Source organism: Balaenoptera borealis, assembly GCF_965194805.1.
Source record: "Balaenoptera borealis genome assembly, chromosome: 1".
Classification (NCBI taxonomy): Eukaryota; Metazoa; Chordata; class Mammalia; order Artiodactyla; family Balaenopteridae; genus Balaenoptera; species Balaenoptera borealis.
The window spans coordinates 181,487,593-181,503,150 of record NC_138860.1 but is presented as its reverse complement, the minus strand read 5'-3'; the positions used below and the strand labels follow the sequence as shown (position 1 = coordinate 181,503,150).

The 15,558-nt window shown below is 47.0% G+C and overlaps 1 protein-coding gene across 1 annotated transcript in view; it reads right to left on the bottom strand.

Moving 5' to 3' along the window:
* Positions 1-4,887: 4,887 nt before the first annotated feature.
* Positions 4,888-15,558, bottom strand: part of SDHB (succinate dehydrogenase complex iron sulfur subunit B) — a 37,604-nt gene continuing 26,933 nt past the window's right edge. Inside the window, exons 3-8 of the mRNA XM_082403042.1 lie at positions 15,104-15,189; positions 12,404-12,540; positions 11,641-11,757; positions 9,133-9,234; positions 7,729-7,851; positions 4,888-5,121 (exon numbers count right to left, since the gene is read on the bottom strand). Of these exons, the coding sequence (XP_082259168.1) occupies positions 5,044-5,121; positions 7,729-7,851; positions 9,133-9,234; positions 11,641-11,757; positions 12,404-12,540; positions 15,104-15,189 (643 nt within the window). The 3' untranslated portion in view covers positions 4,888-5,043. The remainder of the gene's footprint in view (positions 5,122-7,728; positions 7,852-9,132; positions 9,235-11,640; positions 11,758-12,403; positions 12,541-15,103; positions 15,190-15,558) is intronic.

Genomic DNA, 15,558 nt, shown 5'->3' with positions numbered 1-15,558 from the left:
TTCCATGGCAGGCAGGATGGCTAGGTTTGTATAAATGACTTGCTCAGATGGCCTTGCCAAGAGGCAGTGTGGTACAGTGGCAAGGGGCTGGGCTCTGGCACCAGAGAGACCTGGGTTTGGATGTGCATCAGTTGCTGTCTAGCTGTGTGAGCTTTAAAAAGTCACTTTCCCTCTCTGAGCCTCTCTCTTCATCTGTGAAATGAAAGCTGCTGGAAAGATGAAATGGGGTAGCAGGAACTTGGCAGAGGCCAGTTGCTTTCTTGAGATCCTGGTGCTGGGCTAGAAGCTTCATAAAAGCAGGGGGCTTGGGGATGGCGTCGCAAGATTGGTCCCTCATTCTTCATATTGCTACTTGGCATTTAAGAGACTCCATCCTCTGAGCCATCTGGGAAGGAGCCGCACCTGCCGCTTGGTCCATGGTCTTCATGGGGCAGGAGACCAGAGGAAGCTTCCTTCCAAACCACAGAGGATGTGGGAGGCCTCGCCTCTGCCCAGGGTTACCTTTGGGGAAGCGGCTCTCCCTGTGGTCGGTCATCTGGGCGGTCTGCGGGCTGGGCTGCAGTCATCTGTGGGCTAGGACCCATGGAAGAGATTCCCTTCTGGGGCTGTTGCTCCCTTGGGGGCCCACAGGAAGGACATAATATGCCTGGTCCTGCAACCAGGTAGGGTAGGGAGAACCCGGAGAAAGAAAACCAGGCACGGCTTTCTTGACATAAGAGAAGCCGTCTTTTGTGATCTAAGCCTGGCCACAATGCTTGCCCTAGAACAGGTCTCAGTAATTAATGATCTTAAGGGAACAAAAGAATAGACGACTGTTATCAGGCAAGAGAAGTAACAATAGCAAAGATATCAGTTGTAAAGACTCCCAGTTCTGTTTCAGTGGTGAAGATTAGCCTGAAATGCTCAACCACCAGATCAACTGGAACCTGAGGGATGATGATGTTGACCTTTTCTGACCCTCGTGACTTCAATCAACTAAAGCTTGGACTCTGTCGACCGCCCAAGCCCCTTCATGAATAGGTATGTACCCTTAGCTTAAAACTTCCCTAATTTTGCTGTTGGGGAGACACTGCTTTGGGAGAGATCCCAGTGTTCTCCTTACTTGCTGCAAAGAATAAATCCTTCCCTCTCCTGATCTTTGGCTTGGTTGTGTCTTTTGCCTCAACACCTACCAAGAGGTGAACCCAGTTTTCGGGTAACAGTCCGAGTGGCAAAAAGCTGGAGAATTCACTAATTTGTACTGGTTTATTCTAGAGCATTGCCAAACTTCTCAGTTTCTCTAGTTTCACTAGATTTTTGCAACAAAAGGGATTTTCTCACCTAGTGACAAACCCCATGACAAGATTATGGCTGTCTAGACACATAAGGTGCAGTTTCAGCAGTCTGTGCCGTATATAGTTTCCCGGGCAAGGAGGAGGCTGGAAGAGAATTTGAGTGTTGGGAGTCAGCGGCACACCCTCTGGCACCCAGCAGTCAGTGTGATGTGGGAGACGAGAAATGAGCATTTTTAGTCTTGCACAGATAATCCATCCTCTGAACAGGAGGTCTCTAACTCTGGCCAGCTGTGTTGGAAATACACCAGTTTTCAAGTCCAGAGAGCTGGGAATTAATCACCTTTTTTCTTTTTTCCTGGCTGTGCTGCATGGCTTGTGGGATCTTAGTTCCCTGACCAGGGAGTGAACCCGGGCCCTCAGCAGTGAAAGCATGGAGTCTTAACCACTGGACCGCCAGGGAATTCCCAGGGAATTAATCACCTTTGTAGTAGGATTCAGCCTTCCACACAGTAGGTATTTGAGACAAATCAGTTAAATTGAGTTTATGGAGCATTTGCTCAACTGCAAGCTAGATGCTTTTCACATTTATTATTATTATTTTTTAAACTCATATATGTTAAGAATTTATTTTTAAAGTTTTTTTTTTTTCAGCTTAAGTATAATTGACAACATCGTAAGATATTTAAAGGGTATGATGTGGACTTCCCTGGTGGTGAAGTGGTTAAGAATCCACCTGCCAATACAGGGGACACGGGTTCGAGCCCTGGTCCGGGAAGATCCCACATACCGAGGAGCAACTAAGCCCGTGCGCCACAACTACTGAGCCTGCGCTCTAGAGCCGGCGAGCCACAACTACTGAAGCCCACACGCCTACAGCCCATGCTCCACAACAAGAGAAGCCACCGCAATGAGAAGCCCCCACTCGCTGCAACTAAAGAAAGCCCGCACACAGCTATGAAGACCCAATGCAGCCAAAAAAAAAAAAAAAAAAAGTGTGTGATGTGATGATTTGATATATCTATATACATTGTGAAGGGATTTTTTCCTCATCAATTAAGACATCCACACCTCACATATTTACTTTTTTTTTTTCTTTTTGGTGAGAACTCACATTTATTCTTATGTAGACTTTACCCACAATTCTGAGAGGTAAACGCTCTTAATTCCCATTTTACAGATGCGAGAAAATAGAGGCTCAGAGGTTCAACAACTTGCACAAACACCAGGTAAGAAGGGATGGCTGGCTTCAGCCCTAGAGAAACTTGAAGCATTCCACAGGATGCTTTTTGTGAGTGAAAGCACATTGTCTGGACAATATCAGAGAACAGAAGTAGCATAAAGGACAAAACACTGTCTTTCTCCGCTCAAGCCTGCAGTTTCATTAGGAAAGTCTTTGTGACTTGAAATAGAACATTTGCCTGCAATCCAATGAAAGATTAAATAAGCAGTAAGCTAAACTATCAGTTGGTAACATATTCTAGTTTAGCTCGAGTTTAAATGGGGTGAGTGACCTACAGTTGCAAACTTGATGTCTGATGAAGCTGATTTGAAGTGGCAACTCCCCAGCCTCTCCTCAGAAGCTGGCTGGTGCAGAACTCATCTTTACAAGCCATTAAATTAGTCATGAGAAAAAAACCCATCTTTCTCCCTACAGGTCTAGTGATTAGAAGCAAAGTCAAATTACCCATGAATCCAAGGAATGCGACCTTCCGCGGGGCTGTCTGAAACCAATTAGGTGTGAACAGACCTGGAAGGCAGATTTCGCCCTACTGCCCTCCCAGCCTGGGTATGGAGGGCTCCCTGAGGGTTTTTCAGTTCTCACTTCCGAATCTGGAGCTTTAACATCTGAGGACTGTGTACTGTGTGGTCTTACTGAGGTGGCCGAGAATTTTGAGATGCTAACATAAGAGCAAAGACTGTGTTCTCTAAATTTCTAATAATTTAATGTTGGTTCCTTTTTTTTTTGGTGAACTTGGCTCCTAGGTGGGAGGGGACAAATCTTGTTCATCTTTACCCCCAGCACCTCACCTCTCACAATGCCAGACACTAGTGCTTTTGAACCCATCCCCTTTTCAAGCCAGAAATACTCATTAAGATTCATTCTTGGTGAGTCAGATGTTTTTCTTAGCCTCCTGATACAAGAAGCCTGTTTCCAGGATGATCTCAATGCTACAACTTAAAAACAGCCTTGGAGTATTCCTAAGAGTGAAAATAGGGTCCACCCGAATGTGCGTTAACAGGGGAAATGGGTAAATAAGTAATGGTGCATCTACGCCACAGAGCAAGAAACCAGTGGTTAAAAAAGCTAAGGTTGACAATAAATTTCACACACACACAGGTAGATCTTTAGTAGCACCAGAGGCCCTTGTATATCGTGGGGTAAAAGTAGAAAGCTGCTGTTATTCACAACAGCTAAAACATGGAAGCAACCGAAATGTCCATTAATGGATCAATGGATAAACAAAATATGACACGTACATACAATGGAATATTATTCAGCCTTAAAAAGGAAGGGAATTCTGACACGTGCTGCAACAGGAATGAACCTTGAGAACTTTATGCTAAGTGAAAGGTGTTACAAAAAAGACAAATACCATATAATTCCACTTATATGAGATAGAGTAGTCAAAGTCACAGAAATAGAAAGTAGAAGTATGGTGGCTAGAGGCTAGAGGAGAAGAAATGGGGAGTTAGTGTTTACTGGGCAGAATTTGAGTTTTGCAAGATGAAAAAAGCTCTGGAGATAGACTGGAGTGAGGGTTGTATGATAACGTGAATGTACTTAATACCACTGAATTCTCCATTGAAAAATGGCTGCGGTGGTAAATTTTGTGTGTATTTTACCACAGTGAAAAAAAAAAGACAAAATAGAAAGTTGCTAATATCAATATTTTGTACCTTATTTTTGAAGGGAAAAAAAAACTTTACATATGCTGCGCATTGTAATGACATAAAGGTCTGGAGGAAATGTGTGAACTGTCAACAGGGGATGTGAAACTTGGGGAGTTTGAGGGGTTTCCATTTTTAACTTGACAAACTTTTACACTGTTTGCTTTTTCAGTGTTTACCTTACGCTTTTGTAGTAAGCGTCACAGCCAAGGCAGCAGTGGTGGGAATTCATGCTTCCCGTGCGAGGTCTCTGGAGGTCATTTGTGGAACTAACTGGAGTTTATAGCTGTGCTGGAAGTTATCTGTAACCTGGCCTCAATGAGACAGAAAAAGACTTACCAAGATTTGGTTTGAAGTAATTCTAATAGTGAAAGCTGTAGAAACTGGGATGCCGTATAATGACGAGCCGCTGTTTACCGAGCACCCAGAAGTGCAGGCGTCCTCACGCCAGGTGGCTGAGGGTGGCACAGCTAGGAATCCCATTTTACAGATGGGCAAATGGAGTAGCAAAGAGAAGGGACTTGCCCAGTGTCGTCCAGCTGGTGAATGGCAAAGCTGGGAACAGGCCCCAGGTCCTGCGTGACACCAATTCTATGCTTGTCCCCATCGTAGCCACCCCCAATGGTGGCTCAGTTCTGGAGCCCTGGCCCCCTCTTCAAGGACAAGGACTCCTCCTTCTGGCACCTTCACATCCCACTGCAGCAAGTACAAGGAACAGGCTTGCTTTTTTGTTAATAAAGTAGAATAACATTTATTTATTAATTAAAATTTTTATTATACATGCTGTATTTGTGGGAAATCGAGACCTTTGAAGGAACTCAGATTAGATACAAATTACATTCAGCTGAGCTGGTTACAGTCATGTTTAGCATGGGAACACTTAAGCTGAAACTTTCTTTTCCTTATAGGTTGCCATCATTTTCTTGATTTCAGCAATAGCTTTCCCTGGATTCAGCCCCTTGAAAAAAGAGAAGAGAATCAATACCAAATGGTAAGTGAAACTGAATGGAAGAACCCCACGACCTTGGGCGACCCAGGACCTCCTGACCTAGCTGGTCAAAGCACGGTGATTACAAATCAAGTCCTTTAATACCCAGGGGTTTGGGCTAAGAGCTCTCTTCTGTTTCCACTCTTAGACGTTTGAAAACGGCCAGCTCTCTCTGGCAGGAGCCCTGTCTCACTGAATTCCTGCTGCTGAGCCTCACTGTGGCAGGTCAACGAGCCCAGGGAAGAGTCATCTCTTCTACGACTACAGTGTCAAAATCAGCCAGTTATCTCTGAAGGTTTCACATCATTACCATTATCATTCAATCATCATCACCAGAAATCTGCATCTGCAAGCCCTCAAAGGTATGTGGGAGAAAGAAGCCTCTGTTAACCTTCCTAAGCACCACTGGTTAAGTGGCCCACAACACTGGATTAGCTGCAGCTGGCCTCACAGCTGTACATCTGTCCTGCACGAGGTATGGCAATTAAACCCAGTGGGGGCCAGTCTCGTAGAAGCAGGAAGTGAGATCACCAAATATTTGGTAAAATTAGACAAGTACTCATCTGAGGCTAGTGAAGGGTCCCCTCGTTCAATTTAATTAACTTATTTATTTTACGTGGCTCTGCGCTGAGCGGCATGTGGAATCTTAGTTCCCGCGCCCCCTGCAGTGGAAGCGTGGAGTCTTAACCACTGGACCGCCAGGGAAGTCCTGGGTCCCCTCATTTTAGAAGGACAACTTTAACTCTGAAATTAAAGTGTGGAAAGAAAGAAAAAGAAAAAAGATCTTCAGAGAGACAGAAAGGGAAAGAGAAGACACTCCTTAAAACACTGATATGGAAGGAACCCCGAAATGTGTTAAGTGAGAAAAGGCAGACACTGTGACAAAGGACACGTGGAACATTTGCGTGTAGCACAAACTATCCCTGGAAGGACACACAGGAAGCTGATAACACCACCAGGGAGGGGGCTGGGGCAGGAGGAAGGCCCTCCACAGTACTTCCTTTTGAACGCTGAGCCGTGTACGTACCTGCCCCATCAAAAGGAATTTAGAGTCAGCAACCAGACTGTACCCAGTCCCAGCGCGGGAAGGAGGCGCTGGGAGGCGGGTGGCCTGCTTCTAGGCCTGCCCTGCCCCCAACCGGAGAGTGACCTTGGCAAGATGCCCCCACCCCCAACTCCCGCTCATGGGCTCAGCTTCCCCACCTGTAAAGGGGCTGCACTTGACGATTTTTGAGGTCCCTTCTAGTTCAAACAATCTGGGCCTATGTCTAGCTTCACAGCCCCAGTGTCCATCCCTGCTTTACTGAAGGGGAGGGCAGGACAGCGAAGTCTGTCCTTGGTTGTCTGGTCTGTCTGCTGTCCTCTGCGATGCAAACATTCACGCCTAGGAGTGCACCTCAGGATCCTCTGCGGAGCTTTTGAAGAAATACGCAAGCCAGGCCCCAGCCTCGGAGAGGCTGTCTTCTGACTGACCGGCTCAAACGGGCCCAGAGCCCGTTTGTTTTGCTAAATAACAGAAGGTCCCATTAAGTGCTTACTATGCGCCAGGCACTGTCCTAAGCACTTCAGGGGCATGACTGGCCTCAGAAGCCACAAGGCTCGCTGAGCAGAGCTGGGTAGAAATGCAGGCAGCAGGAGGCGGAGCCTGAGCTCTCCCGCGCTGTTCGGGACCCCACCAGGCCCCGTGGCCCACCCCAATGCCGATGTCACCTGAGAAGCACTCTGGCAGGGGAAGGGGGGGCCCTTGAAACACTGTGGAATTACCCAGTCTGGATTTCATGTTTGTTAAGATGTGCTGCCTTTTCTTTCTTTCTTTCTTTTTTAAGCTGCTAACTGGTCGTGCTAGAGTTTTCCATCTCGCTGCCTGCTTACTCACTGCACCTTTAAAATGAAATTGCTCTGCCCACGGTCTCTGCTCGAAGGGCAGCCCTGGCCGCTCCCCGCCCACTGACGGGACCAGGGCTGGCACCTGACGGTAGCTGGCCGGCCAGCTCTGACGTGGGCTGCGCCGTGGAAAGCTAAGCTGGGCCAAGGAGACTCCCTCCGAGGAATGTGAGCTGAGAAATGCGGAGAGAAGCCAGGCAGATGCCGAAGCCGCAGGCAGGGCGAGTATGAACAGGAAGCAGGAAGTATGAACAGGAAGGGGGAGTGAAAGCTGAGCAAGCAGGAGCTCCGAGACTGAGGAAAGACGCGCAGAGGAGAAAGCACAGGCTGGCTGCCAGGGAGCCGAGCGGACCGGCAGCCGTGTTGCCACACAGAGACCTTGGGGCCCGAGAGGGAACGTAGCCCCCACAGCTGCCTGTGCCCAGACGGCTTTCCCCCCGTGCTTCCCACAAAGTCAGGGCAAACCCAGGTTCCTGTTCATGGGTCCTCGTGGCATCCTTGACTCCCACCAGGCCCGTGTGAACCCGACTTGGAAACCCTTCTCAAGGGGGCCCGAGTGAGCCTGTGCCCCGCAACGAAGCGCCAACACCCGCAGGCTCACACGGAGGGGAGAGAGCTCTCTGCTCCCCGCCCGCTGCCTCCTCACGAGCACACGGCAGCGCTGGGCCGCGCGGGGCGCCGCAGCCCGCGTACCTTGGGACAGGTATTCGTGCAGTTCATGATGGTGTGGCAGCGGTACAGAGAGAACGGGTCCTGCAGCTTGGCCAGGCGCTCCTCTGTGAAGTCGTCTCTGGAGTCGATCATCCAGCGATAGGCCTGGGGGAACCGGGGACTGGTGGGCTGAGCTGTCACCTTAACTGGCCAGAGCAGCGCTCTGGGTCAACTCAAAGCTCCAGGCGCACAGAGGAACAGGAATTCTCAGCTTGGAGGCCATCTCCACACTTTACTTCTTGCCATCTTTCAAGGAAAGGCTCCCGACTCTTTTGTAACATCTCTTGATCACCTTGACTAATGAGCCCCACCAACTTTTGAACCACATGCACCTGGTCGCTTAATTATATACCATCAGGCATGGTCTTCTACTGATTTCATGTTGCTCGTTAGCTTCCTCCCTAGATCATGAATGAGTGAAGGCACGGGCGGTATCCTTGACTCTCTTTCACTGCCTTCAGAGCACCTACCCACTGCCTTTGAGTGAACTGATAACAGACCTGCACAGAGAGAATATCTGTTCTACTTATTGATTCTTTTGATTAGCGTATCCGTCGCGGAAGCCTGAGATCAGCCAGCTGAAAGCTGATTAAGCTCCTGATCACCGGGCTGGCTCCAGCAGTGTTACCGACACCACTTTTACATCTCCCAACAACTCAGATCACTGGTACAAGCGCCAGCTACAAATGTACCTCATTACTCCATCTTTAATTTGGCCAGGAATCAATCAGTACAGCTGCTAACTGGTCACACAACCACAGAACTTCTCTTTTTGTGGGAAAATGAGAAACAAGAAGTTGTGTTTTTTTTTGAGTTGCTTCAGAGTCTATGAAAAGCACTGACCGCAAATCTAAAAAGTATGAGCTTTCTGGGAACAATGGCAGTGACTCTGTCTGCAGTGAACCACACATGTAGTGAAAGACAAGGAAAACAATACTACTTTTTCCCAAGCAACCCCTAGGCCCAGTACTGCAGGCCTTCACTAGCCTGGAAACAATTTCCAACCTTGCAGCTGGGTAACTGCTCCTCAACGAAGTTTCTCTCTCCCCTGCTTCCATGTTAAAAATCCCGTGAGAGGGAGATGGGGAGCCTTCTGACGGACGCAGTCCGGGGAAAGCGGGCAAGTGGGCAGGGAAGAGCCAGCAGCACAGGGAAACATCTGAAACATCTGCAAGGCATGGTGTGCCCACCCGCAGCCACCGTCCCTTGGCGTGACCCTCACCACACTAAATGAAGGCCTTTTGCAGATGAAGCCCCAGATTTACTGAAAGCCAAGTGAAGGTGATGCAACCAAATACCATTTGTAATGGATGCCAAAGAAGGAAGCCATCACCCCTCAGAACATCTGGTTTCCATTTCTCTTACAGTAATGAAGGAGCACCTTACCTGCATAAGAACCGCAGGTCCCAAGTACTTGTCTCCATTCCACCAGTAGCTCGGGCAGCTGGTGCTGCAGCAGGCGCAGAGAATGCACTCATAGAGCCCGTCCTGTGTGGGGAGAAAGGGCAATCAGGAGTCCACCATGGAAGAGATGGTCGTGTCCTGAGCTGATTAAATGTGAGGTCTGGGGTCAGTGCACGAACAAAGTGCCTATTCGCACGTGAGTTTTCTTGGCAAAATCCTAGGAGTGGTTTGCAGAGATTTATCAGATTCATAAAAAAGATCTTGGAATTGAAATTTAGACATTTGCTGGATTAGAGCCCAGAGTTCTTAAGTCCAAGTACAGTGTACTCATCCTTTAATAAATAACCCCTCACTTATCTTAAAAAAAAACAAAAAAACATGGGAAGAACTTACCACCTTGCATGCAGTCTAGCAGCAATTAAAAAGGCCCTGAGTGCTGAGGCATCTAGCATCTACACCAGTCTCTGCCCTGGCTCAGCAGACACCTCAAGTTTTCGATAGGAAGATCAACATCATCCTAAACAGCCAACCAGCACTGAGTACCATGTGCCTTACTGACTACCTCATTTGATTGTCACAATAATCCTGGGGTGAGTGCTATTAGATTCCCATTTTACAGGTAAGGAACTGAGGCTCAGACAAGTTAGGTCACTTGCCGAGGGTCACACAGCTGCAAACAGCAGAGCTGGGATGGGCCCCCAGGCGGCCTGACTCTGGAATCCCTCCTCTAACACTGCCACACTGACTCAACATGCCCAACCAGTTCTAACTGGACTTTCTGATTTGGGGAACAACAGAAACTGATTAAAAGTGGCAAAACAGGAGGGCACGCTGACATCTGAAGTGACAGCTGAAAACAGATGACACAGAGTTGATGGTCATGATTGTAACCACGAGTCTTCAACAAAAATTATGTTCTGTTCAGGCAGCTGGTGAGAGTGTAAACTGGCCCCACTGTCTAGAAAGCGTAAGGTCACAGGATTAAGAGCCTTCACGATAGTCATATTCTTTACTTATAAAAGGGTAGTTGTCGATAGAGATTACCTTTGGGTGGTGGAATTATAGATTATTTGAAAATTAGTTCTCTTTTCCAATTACCTATAGTGAGCATTATGGCTTTTAAAATCACGAAAAAAAGTTAGGTTCAGCAATATTAATTGGAAGAAGTGAAAAATGCTAAATAAGCAAATGTTTGGTATTTAAATGAGTGAATTTTGACTACCTAGAAAACATGCTCAGGGGAACCCTCCAATCCCTAAAAATAGTACATCAAGGAGATGTTTATAAGCTACAAGCTTTCCTACCTGAGGAAAGCTGGGCCAGGGTGGCCAGTTCCAACCTGGACCCTGGGATGCGTCAGACTCCCTGGAGTTAGAAACTGGGGCAGAGCTATGTCCTGAGAACAAGAAACTCTTGGAAGAGAAGGCAGCTCTGCTTGCTCTGAATTACAGCATCACCATGCTGACCCTCAACATCTCGATGACGACAGAGCTGGGTATTCTTACCAGGACCTTCCTTTCTTAATATTTTATGGGGAAGAGGAGAGGGGCTAAATGTTCCCCCAGACCTAAAAGGCAGAATTCATTTATTCATTCACACAACTCATATTTGTTGATAAGATAGCACATGCCAGGATCCTGGGATCCAGAAAGGGGTATAAGACACAGCCCCTGCCCTTGAGGTGCGCTCAGTCTGCTCACGGACTGTCATGTAAACGAATGAAGTGGTGACCGAGACAGCACGAGTCCTTCCCTCGTGCAGGCATGATGTTGGGACCTATCTCCATCTGGTCCCCTTCCCACTTCTTCCTCTCCAAAGGACACCAAGTGTGCAGGGAGTGAGTGTGCGTGCCTCCTTCTTAGAGGAGGTAGAAGTGTACACGAGAAAGAGACTACAAGCTTGCTAATAACCCCTTCACTTTCAGAGACTTCATAGCCTGTACCCAGGGTAGCAACTCCAAGAGTGAGTGGGCCTGTCACAAGCCCACACCGCGTCACTAGACGTGTGGTGTCAGGAAAGCACAAAGTTCTAGTTCCAGTTTTGCTATCGCTTCTCTCACTCCCATCTGCAAACAGGGTGGTGGCAGCAGGACTGCAAACAGCCGGCATGTGCTTTATTTGCCCACAGGGTTAAAGAGTAACTCTGATTTAGCTGTCAACTTTTCAAGACCTGGTGATCTACATACTGGTTTCTTTTGAAAAAGACAAATATCCGGCAACATGGCAGCAGTGAGCCCCTCTAGGCAGAGCACTCCAGGGCCTTGGTCCTCTCTGGGCCCTTCACAGGTTCTCACTACCCACCTGGCCCCGATAGGATGGGTGTCCAACCCTTGCACAGATGGTTCTGAAGTTCCTTTCCAGAAGACGCTGAATGGTCTGCATCATCTCATGCTGTGCCCCCCCCATCCCCTCTGCCCCTAAGCCCCACTTCCTGGCAAACATCTTTGCAACAAAATTCCTCAAGTCAAGACAATGAACAGGGACTAATGACCAGTTTCTCACGATCTTCTATGGACTGCAGATACTGCTCCTTGCCTTCCTGGGATTCATCCTTCTTCTTTAAATAAGGCTCAATGGACTTGTACTGGGCATAGAAGTTGCTCAAATCCTGAGGTTAAGAGGAAGAAGAAGAAATGGATCAGATTCCACCACCACTCCTTAGCTTTCTTCCTTATCCCATTTTTGGGACACTGCCCTCTTTTCTGCCCTGTGACAGGCAGTAGTCAGACTCTCTTCCTTTGGCATGGATACGTGCAAAGATCACGAAAGGAGAAATGGTCACATGTAAGCGTGGTTAGGGAATTTCTCCTTCACCCACTTGGGAAACTTTCCAATCCCACAGTCCTTTCTCCCCAGATGCCCTTGAAAACACCCAGTCAGGGAAAGGGAGGTGGCCAAATATAGGGAGGTAGAAATTAAAACACATAAGAACGGCTGCATTCCCAACTGATATTTGCCACATGAATTCTTTGTTGTTATGGCCAAATTCTTCATTTCTGAAACTGTTCCAAGTCTAAAATTCTGTGCCCTGCTATTCCCAAACAATCCTCACCAAATGAGCTGCTGGATGATCTAGGCCATTTACCTTCTGCCATTCAAATTCCTTAACTAAACTCAAGACAGGAAAAAAAGCCTGCCCTGAAGAACTATAGCACAACACACATACCACCTGCCCCCCTTAAAAAAAAAAAAAAGCAGGCGGGAGGTGCCGGGGAGGTGGGGAGAGAGACACACACACACGGGCAGGAACTCACAGGAACAAGATCCTTTATCACATACATATGTGGAAGAGGGTAGATTTTTGAAACTTTGTTGAGGTTGGTGTCAATCCTTCGGGTACAAGCGAGAGTGTTGCCTCCATTGATGTTCATGGCACAGGAGCCGCAGATGCCTGAGACACAGCACAGTTAACACTCCCCTACCCAGCTGCGGGCAGTCCAGCTGCAATCCTCCCTTCCGGACTGTCCTTGCTCTACCAGCAGGAGCAGCACTGACATGGAATACACCTGTGCAGAGGTGCCCGCTGCCTTTTCTCCTTCCCATGCTTCTTAGAACGTAGATCTAACGGCTGTAGTTCCAAAAACCACGTTGTGAAACCAGGAGGCAACCCTGAGGTCGGAAGCTATCTGCTCAGGATGGCACTGGAGCACAGAGGAGCCTGGGGTGCTGCTGGCATCGCGGAGGGCCCACGCCAGTCCTAGCTCTTTGCTTCATATATTTTGAGAGAAAAACCAGCCTTTGTTTTCTTTTTTAAAGTCACTGTTATTTGAACTCAAACTCTATTTTTTTTAAACTTTTTTTTTTATTTGGCCACACCACAAGGCTAGTGGGATCTTAGTTCCCTGACCAGGGATTGAATCCAGGCCCGCGGCAGTGAAAGCGCAGAGTCCTAACCACTGGACCGCCAGGGAATTCCCTGGACTCAAACTCTTAACAGATATAACACCCCAAAATAAATCAACACTGTCTTGGTCATCTTCAAGTTGAGGCCTGGATACAGATTGTCCAGAGACAGCTCTCATTCTATTGTCTCCACAAAGCCTATACTGGGGACATGAAACCCACAAAAGCTGCCTTGGCACTGACTTTTCAAGGAGAATGAGCTAATGTGAAACCAAACCAAAGTCAGCAAAATAAGGTGCTGACCAAGGACCCTGAAATGAGAATTTTCTTAGCCTGGACTCATTTCCTGTGTATGGACTTTCCTAGGTATTTCAGAGTTACAAATGACTACGCACTCTAAGCCCCTGCTACCACTTCTTCTGAAGCTGTTTTTTGAAGGTAGTTAGGCCGGAGAAATGTGGTTACTTGTGAAACTTGAACTGGGTTACCACTTTCTCTCCCTCTCCTGTTAATCTTAATAAAGGTATAACAGGACACAAATATCCATCTTAAGCAAATACTCCTACAGTTCCCCAAGAGATCGAATATTATCAGCACATTTATGTGTGCCTGGCATACAACAGAGCAGTATGCTTTTATAAGAAATGGTATACAATAATAATAATAAAAAAAATCCAACGAAACTTCTCTTAAAAAGGTTCCCCTGGAAATTCTCTTCACAAACTACAAGGGAAACAAAAGTAGCCGCAATTAATATCATTCTGCCTCATTTTTAAATTTTTGCCCACATGGGCCACACCTTGTGCTCTTGGCTCTGAAAGAGTCTTATGGGGAAACTTACTGAAAAGCGTCTATTTCCTGTGTTGTCAGGACTTATGTGGGAAGGCTGGTACTTAATTACAGCAGAATGTTCCCTAAACAGCAGGATTCAGCCAAACTACCATACCCGTTAGCATCTGCTACATTGAATCCAATCCTGTAAGATTAGCTGAATCAAAACAGATGTCTTAGAAGTAGGACTTTAAATGCTTGAGATGTACAGCAGAACACAGATAAAGAGCGATGGGCCAATAGCTATAATGACTTTTTCTTTTATGGAAGGTTATTTTAGGGAGAAAGTTCGATCACGGCCCTTGGTCTTGGCCCCAGCTGTTTTGGTTTTATCCCAGGTTTTCCGAGCCCGGCCAGGGAGTGTATCACCTGAGAGTGCAATTCTGGAATCTGACAACTTTGGCTGGGTCCTGGCTCCCGACTCACCATCTCTGTGTCCTTTCAGAAGTCCCTTAACCTCCCTGGGCCTCAGTTTTTTCACACGTACGCTGAGTGTAAATGGTAACAGCACCTATCTCACGTAAAGTGCACAGAATGGAGTCTGCACAGTCTGTGTTCCACAGCCATCAGGATCACTTAGCCGTCATAGCACCCCGTGTGATTTTTCCCACACCTGAGAACCATCTGAATGATTACTTGGGAGTTTACTTTCAATCAACTCATTTTACCTTAAATTCATATTTAAAAATCATTTCTATCACTGTTACACTGTCATTAGTAATTATATTTTTCTAGTACATAAAATCAATACATAGCTATTAAGGAACGTCGGTATGCACACTGCCTGGAATCAGCAGCACACTGTAGGAATCGCTGTTTCCATCCAGAACATTCCTACTGACCACCTGCCCTGTGCACGTGTAATGCTGGGAGCTGGAAGGGGACGCATGTCCCCCTTGTTGGACAAGTGTTAAGTGTGCACGAGCACCAGCGAGAAATTCCCCACTACCCCCCTAAAGAACGAGCTCCGCGGTGACCAGCTAGCATATCTGAGCTGGTCCTTGAAGGGTGCAGCAGCTCACAGGGACCGCCAGAAGCAGTAACCATGCAAGTGAAAGCTCCTGAAGGGAAGCAAACTTAGAAACCAGAACTTATACCACAGTTCAAATTTCCAACACTTCTGCCCAAGAAAAGGACGTGTGACTTGTGGCAAGGTCACCTGGCAGAGCGCTGCAGCCATCCTCCAGGTATCCCCTGGTATCAGTTCTGGCCAGCCCAGGCCTCTTTTGGGAAACAGAACAAAAGTGTCCAAGCCTAACAACAGGGAAGGAAATGCTTACCTTCTCTGCAGGATCTTCGGAAGGTCAAGGTAGAATCAATTTCATTCTTAATCTTGATTAAAGCATCCAACACCATAGGACCACAGCTGACAAAAAAAAAAGAAAAGAAAAAAACTCACAAAAATAACAAACAGACCCAGTTGTATTTATGTGAAGTTCAATCTCCCTACACTTTATCATAATATGATCTGAGACAGCTGCATATATTAGCTGCTCTTCTTATCCATGGCCTTCTCAGGTCACATTCAGAATTTTTTCCATAGTTTTATTTGTGCACATTCTTACACATTTTAAGTACAGCAGAGTTCTTACACATTTTAAGTGCCACACTGCATGTACATTTCTAGGAAATGGAAAGTTAAAGATGAAGAGAAATATTTAGGTTAGGAGACAACTTCCATATACTGGCAGTTTTTAGTTTTTCTTCTAAAGCTCCCTGAAAAGTTTTCCCAAAT